This window comes from Lissotriton vulgaris, chromosome 3_2 (genome assembly GCF_964263255.1).
Source record: "Lissotriton vulgaris chromosome 3_2, aLisVul1.2, whole genome shotgun sequence".
NCBI classification, from domain to species: domain Eukaryota; kingdom Metazoa; phylum Chordata; class Amphibia; order Caudata; family Salamandridae; genus Lissotriton; species Lissotriton vulgaris.
The window spans coordinates 67,011,244-67,029,585 of record NC_141690.1 but is presented as its reverse complement, the minus strand read 5'-3'; the positions used below and the strand labels follow the sequence as shown (position 1 = coordinate 67,029,585).

The following is an 18,342-nucleotide window of genomic DNA, read 5'->3' as shown; positions in this document are numbered from 1 at the left end:
GGTGTCCATTATCATTGGCCAGCGGATTAATTTCTATTTGTTTCTGGTGATAAGAAGCTCTGTTTTGGCAGGATAAAATTTCGAGAAATTTGCAACCATCCAGTGCAGTACTGTGCTGGAGATGGGGATCTGAGCTAAGGTGGGATCAAACTGAATGTCCTTTGAGTTTGAAATCTGGAATAACATTTGTGTCATCTGCATATAAAAGTCATATGCGTACAATCAAAATAGTCCCATTGAAGGAGGGAGCTGGGCCAATGGAGTCATATACATTTTACAGAAGTGAACTGCACCCTGTGGAATGCCACAGCAGATGGATTAGGAATCATATTAATATGGAAGAAGAAGAAAGGACCTGATCCACTAGATGGGCATAGACTAATCATGGGGAAGAGTATAGAACGGTTGACCACATCAAATTACACAGATAGTTGCAACAGGACCAGTATGTTTGTGCCTCAAGTGTCCACCATCCACTGATGGGAACCTAGAACCGGTGTTAAAACCAACTCTGTACTGTGCACTGGCCTAAAGCTGGTTTGTAAAGGATGGAGCAAGTTGTTTGATTGTACAACTGGTTCTAGCTGTGATAAAACCACATTTCCTAGTGTTTTAGCAAAGATTGGTAAAATGGATGTAAGGTAGATGTTGTTGGTATTAGAAAGCTAAAGGTGTCTTTTTTTAAGATGGGCGCGACTATGGCAGATTTCAAATTCTTTGACACCACTTATTGGGCCAAGGAGTGTTTGAACAAGATGATCGAGTCAGAAGATAGGAAAGGAGCAAGTTGTTTTACAATTCTAGCAGGACATACATCTGTCAATGCATCAAGTAGTTTAGAATTAGAGAGTTTCTGTAACTTTTGAGACTGAAACCAAACTAAAAGAGAAGGTGTTTTTTCCCCCTCTAGTGGAGTAAAACAACCCAATTAACTGAACTGGTTTGTTGGAGAAGGAATTGCGTAATACATCAGACAATCAGCTTTTAATTAATTAATTATGTGCTTATATAGCGCTGGAATCACTCCCGAAGGGGTACCTCCGCGCTTCGACCGCTGCAAAACCCTTCCTGGCTTCCCTGAGAGATGGTCCCTTAATGGGTATCTCCAGGGTGAGACCAGGCATCCCCGGCGGTCTGGTGGGGCCGTTAGTGAAGATGAGGCAAGCTAGTGCCCAGAGTTGCCGAGTGTGATCGCTGATCAGAGTGGGCACCGAGGCGAGAGAATTATCGAGTCCGCTGACCCTGGTCCAGAAACCTGCTGCGTCGGGAATCGAACCCTGGTCCCGGGCCGTCCTCTGCTCTCGGGTCTGCCGCCTCTAACCAGTGAGCCACACTACTTCACACTACTTAAAAAAAATACAATACACTCACACGGTTTGCACAGTTTGAAACAATCCCTAGACTGAAAGCACTTTACAAGTGAATACGACTAACCAACAAAATGGGTTAGTAACACTTTTCTGGTCTCTCCTATTCTAGAAACGCTGGGGTGAAACATTTGCAGATGCCTATAGGGCTTTCTGCACAGGAAAGTAAAGGTTCTAAAAATGATCTGTACAGAATTTGTATTTATTCAAAGTTTTTTGTAGCATGTATTAGAATCAATGGGTGGAAGGGCAATTTACTAGCCCATTATAACAGTTGACAGAGTACATATATATTGCAGGACAATAACTACAGCAAATATCGAAATAAGAGCATCACGCACTAAGGCACATTATATGTCCCAATAAAGAGTGTGGCGCACAGTATAGAACCTTGAGCAAAATGATGATTGGCACACTGAAATCAAAACATCCAAAAGAGTACAAAAAACATGGACATAATTCAACCAAGAATTACAAAGAGTACACTGAGAATCAAAAACAAATGTCATTGCTGCTTGTCTCTTGGTAGCGATATGATGTTTACACATATATTTAAATTGTTTTCATTAATTGCTTGGCCCGCTTAGGATGACCTTTAGATACATCTTTTGAGGAAACAAGAGAATAGGGGATAAGGAAGTGATTTGCCTAAACAGGAATTTGTGCATCTGTAGAAAGCTGGCTGTGAATACACTAGATCAACGTGAGGTATAGTGTGCACAGAGTCCAGTGGAACCCCGAAGGTAGGCAGAGGTAAAGTTGGATAGCACCTCACTATCTATTTGTGGTAGTGTGGTAGAGCAGTAAGGCAGTATCAGAGGACAGTAATCAGCATTTGTTGCACATTCAGTCAGCAACTGAATTCACACACTCAACGACTGAACTTCAGACCAATAGTCTTTATATAAAAATATTCTTTTAGTTATATTATTTTCTAGAAACAAGCTAGCCTTGCACATGTAGGTGATACATACTTTCCAGTAAATATACAGTAGTAATGCAGATTGGATTTGTAATAGTAAATGTACCTTGTTTTGATATACAGCATGGTTTCAGAGAAATGCTCTACTTTGTAAATACAGTACTTAGACTTGAATGGGCTTTTCAGTAAAATTACAGGTACGTTACTTTTGAGATTACTTTTCTTACTCAGAGTAGTATACCTGGATACTACTCTGGGACATTTCCTGCAAACAGGTAAGTAAAATCGTTTTTGTTAGTGCAATTCTAAAGAATTTCTTTAGGTTTTCAAACTCCAAACATTTCCAGGAAGAACAGTCAATCTTATCCTATGGAGGACAATAATGTTATCGTATTTTAGGGAAGTATTTGGTAGTTGGAGTCGAGGTTCTGGGGGTAGACTCAGGGGTCCCTCAGGGTCAAGAATGCACTCTTTTTACACCCTCAGAAGCACTAGGGTGGCCGGGTGCAGAGTGCTGAGGCTCAATGTTATCCAATGAGGGATAGGGGAGCTCCGGTTGATGGCAGCTGACAAGCAGGCCACTTGGGTGTGGGAGCAAAGCTCCTGGACTTTAGCTCAGGGCAAATGTGGAAACAAAGGGCACCCTCAGCGGCACTAGGGCGGCCGGGTGCAGAGTGGTGTTATGACGTTGGGCGCCTTTGTTGTTTTCAATGGGGAACCTCCAGTTTGCAAAGGCACTGCAGGCTTGGGCACGAAGGTCTTCTGGTTATGACCACCACTTCGAGAAGTACGTTGGGACGTTAGGGGTTGGTTTGGCCACTCCGGTTTGGGCACCCACGGCCTTGGGGCTTCGGGTGCAGGGGTGGCTTTTGGGGGTCGGATCTTCTTACGAGCTCCTTGTCACGGTTGGGAAGGCCTTCTGGATTTAGGCTGCAGGCGTCGGCTGGAGGCAGGTCAGGGGTTGCCGGATCTCGGGTCAGGATCGCCGGGGTGACCTCCTCGTAGTGCTTTCCCACTCAAGCTCGGGCCATGGACAGCGGGTGCAGAGTGGTGCGGATTTGCAGTTTCCAGCCAAGGCCAGAGGTTGCAGATGAACAAATCCGGTATTCACGGGAGACAAAGTCTTTGTAGTTGAAGCCAGGCAGGCCCTCCGGGGTTTTCGAGGTTGCTGTCTGCAGGACACACTGGGATTTCGCAGGAGCAGGTTCGAGGTAGAGACAGGCCGGTACGGCTGGGGCCAAGTCAGTGGGTGTCTTACTCTTAGCTGCTGCACGGCTGTTCGGCCCTTCTTCTTTCATGAAGTTTCTTCTTGTCAGAGGAAGCAATGTTCAGGGTTGCTCCTAAATACTAGATTTAGGGGCATTACAGGTAGGTAAAAGGCAGGGAACAATGGGTTTTTGCCCTAGGGTGGGTACACCCCCTAGTATGCAACGCTCCACTGGGAGGGGGGCATGAGCCTGTCCCTGGTCGGCTGAGTCCCCCCATCTGCAAGATGGCTTGGACAGAGAGTTGTGCTTCATCTCGCCTCCCCCACCTGAGTGGTGAAGTTGGCAGAGGTAGGCACACCTCTCTTCCTCACTTGTTTTTCCAGCCGGTTCTCCTGCCCAAAGTGTAGGTCAGAACCAGTGGGTCCAGTTGCTGAGAGCAGCAAGTGGCTTGGGAAAGCTTATATAGGCAGCAAGCCTTTAAAGCTTCCCCTTAGTGAACCCTGCCCACCCTGGAGGAGGAAGCTTGGCATCTTGTCCCAGGATGTCCATTGTTTCAGGCCCCAGAGAGTAGCAGGCTCTCGAACCAGGGGTCAAGAAACATGTCTGGTGGCTGCAGCTGAAAGCAGCCACTCAGCATGGACACTACTGGTAGATTAGTTTTCAGGGGGCATCTCTAAGATGTCCTCTGTGTGCAGTTTTCATTAAATCCCACACTGGCATCAGTGTGGGTTTAATGTGCTGTGAAGTTTGATACCAAACTTCTCAGTTTTCAGTGTAGTCATTATGGTGTTGTGGAGGTTGTAATGACACACTCCCAGAACCATATACTCTTAGTGGCAGCACTGCACTTACAATGTCTAAGAATGGACTTAGACACTGTAGGGGTACAGGGCTCATGCACTTTTACCCTCACCACTGGTATAGTGCACCCAGCTAGAGGGGTGACTGACCTATGCCTGGACAGTGGGTTGGAGGCATGGCACCACAGATGTGTGCCATGTTGACTCTTCACTTTGTTCTGCACAAAAACACGCAGCCTGCAAAGGCAGTGTGTGTGTAAAGGTACAGGGCCTCTAAGGGTGGCACAATAAGTGCTGCAGCCCTTGGAGGTATTCTCTGGTCACAGAGCCCTGGGTACCTGTGGTACCATTTACCAGGGGCTGACCTGCAGCTAGAGATGCCCATTGGGTTAGTTTTGGGGAAAGAACACAAGCCCTGGGAACCTGATTGGAAGGGACCCAGGGCACATCAAGTCAAAATGCATCAGTAGTCTGGCAAAAAGTGGGCGTTTACTGTGAGAGAAACCCACTTTCCTACAGTATCAACTTGAAATCCCCTTCTGTAATGTTTAAGAGGTTGAAATTGTAGATGTGTGTGAGAGCAGCACATACTTATACAGAGTTATTAGTAAACAGCAATGAAGAGGGGTGCTACACAAACAACTTCATGTTATGTTAAATGGGCTTAAATAGCGCATGCCTGCCCCAGCAACGGGGCGTCCCAACGCTTGCAGACAGCAGGACAGAAAGACGTGGCGAAAGGGATGAGACAATGTGGGCAGCCTAAGTGTTGATCCCCTGAGTAGAGGCAAACAACCAGGGTTTAATATATTTCCGGAAGTGCCAGTGATTTTGGATGGCACGAGCCTCAAGTGGGATAGAATTCCAAAGGGCCGGGGCGAGAGACCTAAAAGAACGGGCCCCCGATCTGCTCTTGCGTACTCTAATGGTTCGAGCAAGGTGGAGATCAGCAGATCGTAGGGATCGAGTGGGAACGTAGGGGGTACAAAGGTCCTGTAATATTTGAGGGTCCTGGCCATGTAAAATTTTGTGAGTGAGGCAGAGGGTCTTATATTCAATTCTCTGTTTCACGTGGCAGTGTTTGGGAAGAGCAAACAAGGTGCGGGCCGCAGCATTCTGGGCACTCGGGAGTCTCTTGAAACAGACTTATTCGCACCCAACAAGAGACCGTTACAGTAGTCAAGATGGGAAAGAACCAAGGACTGAACTATAACTTGGCAGGGGGGTGGCTCAAAGAAGCCCAGGATAGGTTTAACACAGCGTAGGCGACCAAAGCATGTGCCCGCAACCTTCTTAGCATGGGACTCAAAGGACAAAGACTTGTCCATTAGAACGCCCAGATTCTTAACAACCTCTTTGGGAGTAGGGGAAAGACCCATCGACGGGGGCCACCACTGATGGTCCCACTTCTGTGAGTCACATCCTAGCCAAAGTACCTCCGTTTTAGAGGAATTAAGCTGGAGGTAATTATTCGTCATCCAGTTAGAAATGGCCAAAATGTCTTCCTGAAATTTGGCCTGGTCGGGCATGGTATCCTTGGGGAAAGTGAAAATAAGTTGCGTGTCATCCGCGTAAGAGATCATTTTGATTTTTCGTTCCCTGGCCAGAAGGGCCAGTGGGCGGACGTACACGTTGTACAACAGGGGCTAAGGGCAGATCCCTGAGGGACGCCACATTCCAAGGGGAACCTGCTGGATGAGTACTGTGGGGCGTGGATCTGGAAGGAGCGGTCAGATAAAAAAGACGCGAACCAACCCAGAGCCTCGTCTTTGACCCCGATCTCCCAGAGACGCTTAAGCAGCATCTCGTGAGAGACCGTGTCAAACGCCACACTCAAATCCAGCAGGACCAAGGCAGAGGTGTTTCCTAGATCTTATGCGGCCCTTAGTTGTTCAGAGACAGCCATAAGAGCTGACTCCATACTGTGATTAGCTCGGAAGCTATTTTGAGAGTCGTCCAGGATACCATTGGATACCAGGTGGTCAGTCAAGATGGCATTCACATGAGCGTCCATTATCTTGGCCAGATTTCACCTTAGTGGTAAGGGAGTCGAAATGTTTATGAGAGATAGGAGGGAGAGTGTGTAAAGGAACGGGGGAAACAAGAAGGTGGGACACTGAGTTAGGGGTGAGGAGGGATTTTCTAGTTTCCAGCGAGGTATAAATCTCCTGAATTTTATTAGTGAAGAAAGTAGCCACGTCTTCACACTGTGAGTTAGAGGCAATTAAGTTACTAGTTCTCTCAGGGGTTTTGGCCAAATCTTTTATTAAAGAAAAAATGTTTTTGGAGGGGTTATGACTGGAATTAATCATATCAGAATAGAATGCTGCCTTGGTTTCTCAAATATGTTTGTGGTATGCTTTGGTGGCAGACCTATAACTATTCTTTGCTGAGGTGTCATAGGAGCCCCTCCAGGCACGTTCAAGAATCTTACAGCGTTTTCTTTCTAGCGCTAGCATCTCAGTGTACCAAGGGTGTGACTGCACCCGTTTCGGCCTGGACATTTTATTGGGGATCTGGAGGTCCAGGGAGCTGTTAATCCAGCCCCTAAAGGCTATATCAGCTTCCTCCAGGTTATTAGGCCAGACCGGACGGGAGGATAGAAGGCTGGACTCTAAGCTGGGGGTGTCCAGTTTATGCCACGGGCGTCTCCAGAGGGGAGGGGAAGGGTTCAGATGGGCGGTATTCGGGACATTGATACATGCGCTAACATCTCAGTGTACCAAGGGTGTGACTGCACCCGTTCCGGCCTGGACATTTTATTGGTGATCTGGAGGTCCAGGGAGCTGTTAATCCAGCCCCTAAAGGCTATATCAGCTTCCTCCAGGTTATTAGGCCAGACCGGACGGGAGGATAGAAGGCTGGACTCTAAGCTGGGGGCATCCAGTTTATGCCACGGGCGTCTCCAGAGGGGAGGGGAAGGGTTCAGATGGGCGGTATTCGGGACATTGATACATGTGTAAATAAGAACATGATCTGTCCAGGCTAGGGGAGAGGAGCATGCACTTTAATTCCCTCAATGTTCGAGAATACCGGGTCGAGTAGATGGCCCGCTAGGTGAGAGAGACCTTTAACCAGCTGGGATAGCTGGCAGGCTTCTAGATCTCCGAGGAAATTAGCAATGTCCTGGGAGTCGAGTCGCTCTAACTGCAGATTAAGGTCCCCTAATGTGCTAAAATTGGGTGTCTGTAGGGCCAGGGAGGAGGAGATCTGAGGTAGGGCTTCCTGAAAGGCTCTTGCTGATCCCGGGGGCGGTAGACAAGGAGCCCTGTAAGGGTGAAATTGTCTGAAATCCTGATCTTAAATTGCGTACATTCGCAATCTGGTACTGTCACAGGAGACAGGGCACAGGCAAAGGTGGATTTAACTATCACAGCTAGCCCCCCCAACACTACCTTTAAACCTATTCTGAATGTACATAGAGTAGCCTGGCGGAAGGGCCAGGGCAGGGATGGCAGTCGCATCATTGGTGAGCCATGTCTCCATAAGGAAAAGTATGTCAGGGGACCTGTCTAGAAGCAACTGAAATACATCCTCATGGTGTCTTACGAGGGACCTGCAGTTCAGGCTGTAGACATTTAGGCTTGTGGGTTGGGAAGACTCTAAAGTAGTTGATGTGTCCTCTGTAGTTCTAAAACCGCATTTATTGCATCTAGTGGCTAAGGTGTTTAAACGCCGACAATGTGGCGTGCAAAGGGCCCGAGAGCGGAGGGCAAGCAGGTCCTCCCGAGAATACTGGGGCTTATGGGTCATCCCACGGGCAGGGGGTCTGGCGTCGTACTGGCGCGGATGGGCGCAGACGGGCTTGCCTTGGGCGCGTCCGCTGCGCAGGAGTGTTAGCATGGCAGTTATGAGGGCGCAGGCCCCGCCTCTGGCGGTAGTACGTCACCCTCGAGGGGCCGGGCCAGGTCTGTCAACTCCCTCCACACAAGCGGCACAAGCCGTGGTGGACCGGGGCTAACACCGGAAGAATGCACACGAGGAAACAAGGTAAGATCGAGCAAGTTAAAATATATACACGGTTTAAAAAGTAGTATCTCGAAACTTCTAATATTAAGTCCCTGAGAGAATCGCAAAGCAGTTGTCACACCACCGCACGCTAGCGCCTTACTGTGCTGGCGCGTCAGCTGCGCTGGAGTGTTAGCACTCACTTTCATGACATCATAATTAAGAATGCTCTGAATTATAAAATGACTCCTACTGCTCAAAGACTTCACAACGTTGTTTAATCCCTACTTCTATCAACACTGGACTATTACAATTCTTTGCTAGTAGAAATAACCAAACTCCAAAGGCTTCATTAAATGCATTCCAACATACAGCTGCCAGGCTGGTCACTACAAAAACTTTGATCAAATCTACGCCTCTCTGATTTCCAAAAAATGGTTCCACATGGAAGCAAGGATCACTTTCAGACATGCATGCATTACAAATACAAGTTATATAAAGGTACCACAAAACTACTCAATCAGAAACTTTGTATCTTTGGGGTCCAGATACATCAAAGAAGCAGTGAAAACATTATCCACAATAATCTATTTCTGCAAGTGTCCCCAGAACTCAATACCTCCTGACATCAGGACACTTATGATTAATCAATTGAAATATATCTGAAAAACCCAATAATACAGAGCCACACCATCACTTAGCCATCTCAAATTGATGAAAATTGGGTCATAGGCCAAAACTGCTCCATAAATCCCCAAATCTGTCAATATGTATACACTGATAATCACCACTTCTTTCTATAACTCTTCAATCTGTATTGGTGCAGATACCTTTTCTAATGCAAAAGTATTATGGGATATTTTATGAGAACTGCAACCTCCCTGCTTGCTTGGCCATTTTCTCCACTGCAGAACGCTCAGCTATGCGCTGGCTTTGACAGTGCTATAGAAAACTGCCAAATAAATAAAAAAATAAGTTCAATGAGTTATTCCACAAATATAGTGTGGTTTTATGGTTGAGAGATGATGTACTTTTATTGGGTTTGTGTCATCCTCCTTTCCATGACTTTTGCAAGAATGGGAAGGTTAGAGACCAGGCAGAAATTATAGAGTTTTATGTTATCGGAGCCAACAAACAATTTTATATTCGCGGGTCGAAGTGTTTGATAAAGGTTTTCATTTCCATGCCCTGTCAAATTTCTGACTGGACATGGTTAAGTCAAATAGAGAAAATAAATGCAGAATTGGAAGAAATACTGACCAGGAGAGGCAGACTATATGCACACACACACTAAAACTAACTTAGACACACTCAAAATAAGAGACGGAACTTTGCAAAAGAAGGGACATGTACATGTGTCAGCAGAGATACCATAGGATGAATAGGGCACAGAGACACACTAATAGAGGACAAGTCGAAAGAAACTCGCAAGAGATGGAAAAACATGCTGTGCATTGTAAATGTAAATTGATACTTGTATAGCGCACTACTCACCCGCAAGGGTCTCAAGGCTTGTACGAATACCGCTGTGGAACCCATCCTGGCATTCCCTGTGAGGCGTCCACTCCTGGGCACCCCCAAGGTGGAGGCCAGGCATCCTTAGCGTTGTGGGGGCCGTTGTGGAGATTAAGCAAGCTATTGCCCAGAGTTGCAGAGTGGGACTCCATGATTGGAATATGCCCCGAGGCGAGAATTATCAGGTCCGTGGAATTTTGAGCCCAAGACCCGCCGGGGCAGGGAATTGAACCCTGGTCCCGGGCTAGACCTCTGCATCAGGGTCTGCCGCTCTAATCATTGAGCCGCACTTCTCCACTACATTTTACATTGTGATTGAGCAGTCTCACAAAGCAGGTCAAGGGTAGGTGTTTGTGGCATCTGAGACTATATTCACATTAGGAGAGAAGTGAGATATTTTCAAAACAGGCAATGGAAACTAGAAGGGAGACATTGGTGCATTGATGAATGTAATTTACTGTGAATTTTCATATTAAAACAACTACCACTGCAGAGTCACTGCATAAAATAATGTTTTGGGTTTCTTTAAGTTCACTTACATAGCTGCAAAAGCAGTACTGCTGAAAAGTTTAAGGTTTTTGCTAGTTAGGGAGAGTCATGGCTACAAGGCCTCTGGTACATAAAAAATGAGGAACACAAATTAACATGGTTCACAGACTGCACAAAACTGACATACAAATCACACTTAGCATCTATTTAACTCTATCTCTGAACATTCAATACACTCATATCATTTGCGAAAATACTTACAGCTGGTTTTTGCAAACACTGATCAATAATTCCCTGCATCTGCCTTTTAACAAAGTGTAACGATTTCTGGGGATGATAGGGAAACAGCAATGGACTTTCTGCAAACAAAGACAATAATTTGTAGCAGGAATTGAAAAGAGGTTGCGCCAAAATAACATGCACAGAAACAGTTGACCAACACTTTTCGGCCACAAGTTAATTTTAAAAGAGTGCCTTTAAAGGGCTCAAAAACCTGACTGTATTGGAACCAATGTACAATTATCAACTTTATTTGTTTCAATTAAAAACAGATTAAAAAAACAACTTAACAAGTACTCAAGATTACCTCCCAAAGTCTATCATGGACAGTGTAGGAAATTCGGATTTTCTGCGTGGTCACCCCTACTTTCTATCCTTTCACTGGACCCTATATTATTACTGGTTTTTAGACTCTGCACACTGCCCAGTGTACAAGTTGTGATCCCTAAAACATGGAGAAAATGGTTAATCCCTACTGGCATAGTTACGTTTTCAAACAGCCTATAGTGCGGAAATACACCCATATCATGAAAAGTTATCTGTCACCTGGGGAATGCAGCACTTATTGTGCCAGTGTGACTAAAGAAAAAGATGGATTCAGGCCTAACACAGAAGCCTGACTTCTGCAGTGTGACCTGTTAAAATAATCCTTTCTGACAGGTTACCATCTACCCCTTTTAAAAATTAGCAAATCAACCTTATGAAAGCCTTGAAGCCTCAAGGTAGGGTGCATGGCAATTAAGTTTGGGGCACGTAAAATTGAATTTGAATTAGTTCATAGCATGTGTGTTTGTTGCATAGCATAGTGATATTTTGTTGCATCTTCCCCATCACCAGTGGAGGTGGAAAAGCAAATATCCCTGACCAATTGATCCTTAGTACATTGCCCATGGATCAAGGTTGTTGGAGCCTGTGGCTAAGTTTGGGCATTTTGCATTTTCGTGGGTGGCGAACATTTATACGTGCTGTAAGTATTGGTGCAGGACTGCGGATGGAGTTCACACTTGTGGACTTGCTAACACATCCTGATTAACAGGTCCTCGGGCAAACTTTCTAATGCCTATAAGGCCAGTAGCGACTGAACCTGTTTGATAAAGATGGAGGTATGCTCTGCTCAAGCCTAGCTGAAAATCCACAAACATAGTTTTTCCATAAGTTGGATAATAGATATATCTAACTAGAATGCAAGGGATGAACCTAGAGTGAAGGCATTTAGTTGTGATAATCATCATTTCGCCCCTCAGTGCCAGGTATGTCTTCTCTTTTACTGTATTGTTCTTTGGTACTTGTTTAATTCCCAACAGTGAATCCTCTGTCGTGTTGACCAGTATTTGACCCATTTGCAATATTTACCTTTCAGATAAACGCTGCTCTGAAGAAAATTAAACCACTGGTTTCCCTCAGTGTTAGGTGGTGACATCAGGTGATCATCTTCATCTTTCAAATACTACAACAAACAAATCATACTCGGATTAGTCTGTGTAATACAATACAAAATGAAAAAAAGGGTAAATCATTACTTCAATTGGTCTTTTTTGTTCTCAATCTGTTTCTTGATGGATGTAATTTTGTTTGTTGTGTTTAAAAGGGGGGCATTGTCTCCTGTGGAAACCTTTCCTTTCCTACTTCATATTACACATTTTCCTGAGCTCTTACTTTTTTAGCTTCTTCATCTTTAGATTTTTCTTGCACATCTAATGTTTTTGCATTGCACCTCTCTGTTACTTCTAACCAGGAATGCTTATGAAAAGATGCTCTTGTTTGTTTTCTCCCAAGATTCATCCTTCTTTGGTTATAAAGTAAATTTTTTATTTCCAAACATATTACTAATTGTTATCTGTCTTTTATTCACATGTTTACAATGTTTACAGTGTATGCAAGTAGATCTATGTCGTCAACACATCTTTTTCAAATAGCACAGCCAGGATATGATGGAAAATCTAACCAGTAATTTTGTGTTTATTAATGATGGATGAATCAGATTCTACTTGAGATATTAAATTATAAAGCTAGTCTTATGAAAATGTGCCGGACTAAAATAAAAAACGAAAATAAACACAAGGTATGCCACCTTCGCAGTAAATTAAGTGCTGATTAAATTGAGTCTGCAAGTTACAGATATAGGCTGGCTACACTATTTGTGGCGTTAATCATTACTAGGAAAAAACTCTAGAAGAAAGAGCAAAAGGCACTTCTTTATAGCCTTTTTGGGAAGCCGGTTAGACTCATATAGGCAGTTATCATAAATTGGAAAGACTCAAAATGCCCTTTAAGGACAGCTACGGGCATCACGACTGTGAGCAGCAGGCTGCTAATATCGAAGCTTTTGCTTGGTTGAATTAATATATGTATGTATACCAGCATTAAAGAATAAGTTACTTACAATTGGTAACACCTTACCTGGTAGCAACTAGATCTAACCGCAGATTCCTTACTGCAGATTACTGTACTGTTATTGAGTGATATATTGACCATCGGCTCCACTTGGCATAATTGACTCAATTTTCTGTGCTGACTCCATCTTGTGCAACAGACTCCATTTTCTGTGCTCGCACATGGCTGCAAAGTGGGAAGGGCATATTTTTGCTCTTCACTTGTTTTTCGCTCCTCACAGATCAGATTGAACTGGAACATGTTGTGTGGGATGCGTACTTGGTACCTTTCAGGAAATGTGCAGCTCTATCTCGGAGTCAAAATACAGGAGCCTGGCCAGCTTCTGTCTTGACCCTGACATAGACCAGTACAGTCAGCTCAGTTTTTTCCAACAAAAGCGGGCAAGGTTTCTAAAATCTTCGCCTCACATTGAGTAAAGGTATTAAAGTTGGAGATCTTCGGGGGGCAGGTAGAAGCTCATCACACAGTAGACGTACTGCAGTGAAACTGACGGAACTTAGGTCCCGGTCGAACAGCTTCCTGGGCTGTCGAAGGGGTTCTCCAGCTTGTGTTGGCAATGATGTTGCATGATCGATCAGTAAGGTGTTCCTTACTTTATGTACATAATTTATACGTCTCTTTGCTCTTTGCTACATGTATATATGCTGCATTTTATTCTGGTTTTGTACTTGAATTACTTAATATTTGGGAGTCTGCATTCACTAATATATTTTGCCATCCTTTCTAAAATATTGAATTAATAAACATGTGTGTGTTACTTTAAATGCACCTGAATTTGTCTTCTTGCCTCGCCTTATAAGAGTGCTGGGTTTTGTTTTATCGCCTTGTCTTTTGGAAGTGCTGTTTTAACGTGTGTTGTGCAGTAGTGCGTTTGCCTCCTCTTGAGAGTGCAGGGTCCAGGTGCGTCTAATTGTGTCACTGCATCTTGGTGTCACTAGTCACGATTTGAAAAGAAAATTTATAAGGGCAAGAAAAATGTTTTCTAAAAAACCGAAGACAGATTCCCATATACCAAATGAAATACATGGATGGGAGGTAGTCCCATATGGGATGCTTGCACATGAGTGGGCTCATTGCGCTGGTCTGAGTGAGAATTGAAATGTGAGTTTAGCTGACGCTGAGCCAACACAAATGGTTGCGTGTTTATAAAAAATGCCTGTCGAGACAGGATAAGAGTTTAGCACATTAAGACGAAGGGGCTGCATCCTCTTGTGTGCTTATCGTAAAATTCATGATAAATGTGTTCAGCTGCAGCACGAACATGAAAAAATACAGAAACAGTTTGTTGAAGACAAAAATACCTCTACAATGTTAACCTGTCAGAATAAGTTATTACAAGACAAGTTGGAAACTTACCAGACTGTGGCAGAAAAGGCTGCGGTTCGAAACGCGCAATACAAGTACAAGAATAGGAGGGGAAGGGTTAACAAGAGAAAAGTACGTTTAGCTATTGCAAAGGTAGGAATTGACTGGGACCCTGAAACGTGTGATGGAAATATTTGGGATTCTTCAGTTTTCATACTCTGGTGGAGACTGTGATCAAGCTGGCAGCCAGGGTGAGTCGGAAGAACGCAAAGTGGTTCAGGCACAGCCCATATATCGTATGAAGATACAGGGTGGTCCAAATTATCCACAGGGGTTTGGGATGGATTGTATGGAGGATTTTACTCAGCAGGAGATTAATGAAATCTCAGACAGATTCTGACAAAGACCTGGAGAATCTCTGCTTACGTGGATGGTGCGGTTTGTTTGATATGGGCGCCTCTGGGATGATGTTAGATCATGGAGATGCAGTGAAATTTTGTACACTCAGTACTGATTCTGCAGTGCCGGTGCAGTTTAGGAATTACAGTGACAATAATCAAATCAGCCTGTTGCAATTGGCAGTGGTTGGATGTATTCATAAATACCCAACAGAGTCAGACTGGCCAGGGAATGATTAACCTTGGTATACACAGAGATACTATACAGAGGCTGAAGGAGGAGGTGATGAAAACTGCTGGTTTCCTTGATAATGCACATAAGTTGCTGGATAGGCTGTTAAAACAATCTGTTTGGCTCCCCTGCTTACAAACAAGTGATGAGGACTTTGCTGATTAATCAGACTGGTAATACTTTGGCGCAGGTAGTTGAGGCAGTCCGTGAGTTGGGAGAGCTGGGGGACTCGATAAAGACTGAAAGAGCTTCCAGGTCTGAGACTTGTACACGCAATAACAGGCTGGCTAGAAGAGACATGTTTTTGGGTTTGTTGAATGATGGAGTGGAGAAAGAGAAGATGGATGGAATAGAAACTAAAACTCTGTTGGAGATGTATCGGAAAAGAGGTTTGGATAAAAAGGAAGAAAGCAGGAGAGTGAATAAACAAAATAAAATGCTAAGAAAGCCAGAGGTGGATGAGGAGGAAAAGGAGGGTGAGAGAGCGGCCAATTTGATTATGAAGGAAGGGAGAGATTCAGAAAGTGAACGGCTCAGTGTGAACCGAAGAGAGGAGGAATTCCTCCCTCAAAGATATGACAGTTGTACCCGGATTTGACCTGGGCAAAGGTTGACAGATTTAAAGCAGATTAGGATATAGGTCAAGCGACTATACAGAGATGGGCTCGGAGCGTAGGCCACTTTGATATATGGAAAACCCAAATAGTTTGAAGGACAGTATTTCACAATCACAGGCTTAGGCGGAAAAGAGACACTAGCAGTGGAGATTCGGCCCCGATACTGAAAGCGAAAAGACTTATCATGGTCCATAGGAAACTTGACTATCTGAATACTTGACTTATCTCCACTCAGCGAGTCGCACTACCTAATTAAGACATATCGCTACGACTGTGCATACTATAAGAAAACACCGCGTGGGGCCTAATATCACGAAAATATTAAGGTGGACTCAACACCTATTTCATCTCGTTGTTATTTCCTTACTTAATAGGAATCCTGCTTCCAACACCTCCTACTTGCATCCTTTGACTAATAAGATCCTCCCGACCAACACACCAGATAAGAAACCTTATTGCCTTGAAAAAGCCTCTGAGTAGGCGAAACACGTGTCAGCGGTGCAAAGCTGGAACATTTTTAATGTGTTTGAAAATAAAGATTTTGAAGTACAACGACTGTTTTGGATCCATATTTTGAAGCCCTCTAACTCCAAATGAACGTATTGTTGATGCTGGTGTAAAAACCTTGAAATATTAATATTGGACGGAAAATTCCCTGATAATTGACTTTGTAGAGGGTGCTTGTGTAACTTGATTTTCCTGGATTCGTAACCCAGTGTGGCCCCTGCGCGAAAGTGACAATACTTGGCGTATGACAGTTGATTAACGCGAATTGAACAAGCACACACCTCCTTTGACTGTCACTGTCCCAGATACTGTTACGTTAATTGAGAGAATACAGAAGCATCCTGGGACTTGGTATGAGACTACTGATATTGCCAAAGGTTTCTTTTCTATACCAATAGCCCCTGAATGCCAAGAGCAACTCTCATTCTCATGGAATGGCAGACAACTCATGTTCAGACATTTGCCTCAAGGGTACTTGCACAGTCCTACCATCTGTCACTGGATGGTGGCGGAGCACTTAGATGAGGTGCCAGTTATTCCTGGGGTACTGCTTTGCCATTACATTGATGACATGATGATGCAGGGAGAGAGATAAGAGAAGGTGCAGATTCAGCTGGAAAGGATTGTGGAGCATTTGCAGAGCAAAGGGTAGGAGATAAATCCTACCAACTTACAAGGACCCTCCCAAAGTGTGAATTGTTTGGGTATTCAGTGGCATCAGGGAAACAGAGAGGTGGTGCCCAAGGTGAAACAAAAGATCAAAGAATTAGCTGTGCCACGAAATAGGAAGGAAGCCCAGAGGTTCATTGGATTGTTTGGTTTTTGGAGACAGCACATCCCTGACTTGAGTCAGATTTTGACCCCTTTGTACAAAGTTACTCAAAAGAAAAATGCATTTGAATGAGGAGAGCAACAGAAAATTGCATTTGAACTAGCAAAAGAGGCTATACAGTGTGCTCTGGATTTCTGGCCAGTGAAGGAGGGGGATGTTGAGCTGAATGTGACAGTGCAAGGACTGTATGCTAATTGGAGTTTGTGGCAGAAGCAAGGAAAAAAGAGGGTACCTTTAGGATTTTGGACAAAGAAATTGTCAGATGCTGGAGAGCGGTGCACTCCCTTTGAAAAACAATTGCTTGCATGTTATTGGGCCCCGGTGGATACTGAGCAATTGACCCTAGGGCACAATGTGATTTTGACACCTGAGATTTCTATAATGCAATGGGTGATGAGTTCCCCCAAGACTCACCGAATAGGACATGCGCATGAGGCCTGCATAATCAAATGGAAGTGGTACATACAGGATAGGGCCCAAGTAGGTCCCAAAGGCACTGCGGTGTTGCATGAGCAGGTGGTGCAAGTCCCAATGTGAGATACAGAGGTGTTGCATGATGTACCTGAGATACAGGAGTCTCCTGTGAAGTGGGGTAAACAATTTGAAGAATTGTCCTTAGAGGACAGAAAGCATGTGTGGTTTACTGATGGTTCAGCCAGGTATGTAGGGGCTAAAAGGCACTGGAAGGCGGTGTCATAGAATCCTGTGACCAAGAAATTGTTAACCACTACTGGTGAGGGAAAGATTAGCAGTTCGCAGAACTATATGCTGTGCATCAAGTTTGAAACAAGAATTGCCAGGAAAATGTCATATATACACTGACTCGTGGTCCACTGCCAATAGGTTAGCCACTTCGCTTCCCAAGTGGCATGCCCACAACTGGATGATAAGTACAAAGGAAGTGTGAGGTAAGGAACTGTGGAAAGAGATCTGGACCATGTTGCCACAAAGCACAGTTACCATGTATCATGTAGATGCTCACTGTTCCACCGACTCACTCGACCGCTGGTTTAATTCCCTTACAGATGAAAAGTCCACGATTTTGGAGGCTGAGGTGGCAACGCAAGATTCTGACCTGGTTGGGATTGCGAAGTGGGCACATCAGAAGTGCGGACACTTTGGAGAACAGATTACTAGGAGGTAGGCAGAAAGGAATATGCTACTTACCAGTATGCATCTGTTCTTGGCATGTAGGGCTGCTGACATTCATATCTGTGCATAGATCGCTGCCTAGTGTTGGGTCCGGATGATTGCACATTGTTGTCCTGGAAGAGTCTTCGAAGTATCACAAGATAGGTGGCTCCTCCCCTGGACTACAGTGCGCATGGGCATCCTCTCCATCTTCAGATTGTTTTTCGCCATTGTGGCAGAGATGGAGTATGATACAGTAAGTGATGTCCATGCTAACAAAGTAATATTGAATGCTACAGCTGCTATAGGCACCGGGGAGGAGGGTGGGCGATATGAATGTCAGTAGCCCTACATGCCAAGAACAGATGCATACTGGTAAGTAGCATATTCCCTTCGAG

At 44.6% G+C, this 18,342-nt stretch overlaps 1 protein-coding gene across 1 annotated transcript in view; it reads right to left on the bottom strand.

The window, feature by feature from the left end:
* ANAPC4 (anaphase promoting complex subunit 4) overlaps positions 1 to 18,342 on the bottom strand; it is a 410,841-nt gene that overhangs the window by 205,464 nt on the left and 187,035 nt on the right. Inside the window, exons 20-21 of the mRNA XM_086964012.1 lie at positions 11,882 to 11,975; positions 10,511 to 10,608 (exon numbers count right to left, since the gene is read on the bottom strand). Of these exons, the coding sequence (XP_086820138.1) occupies positions 10,511 to 10,608; positions 11,882 to 11,975 (192 nt within the window). The remainder of the gene's footprint in view (positions 1 to 10,510; positions 10,609 to 11,881; positions 11,976 to 18,342) is intronic.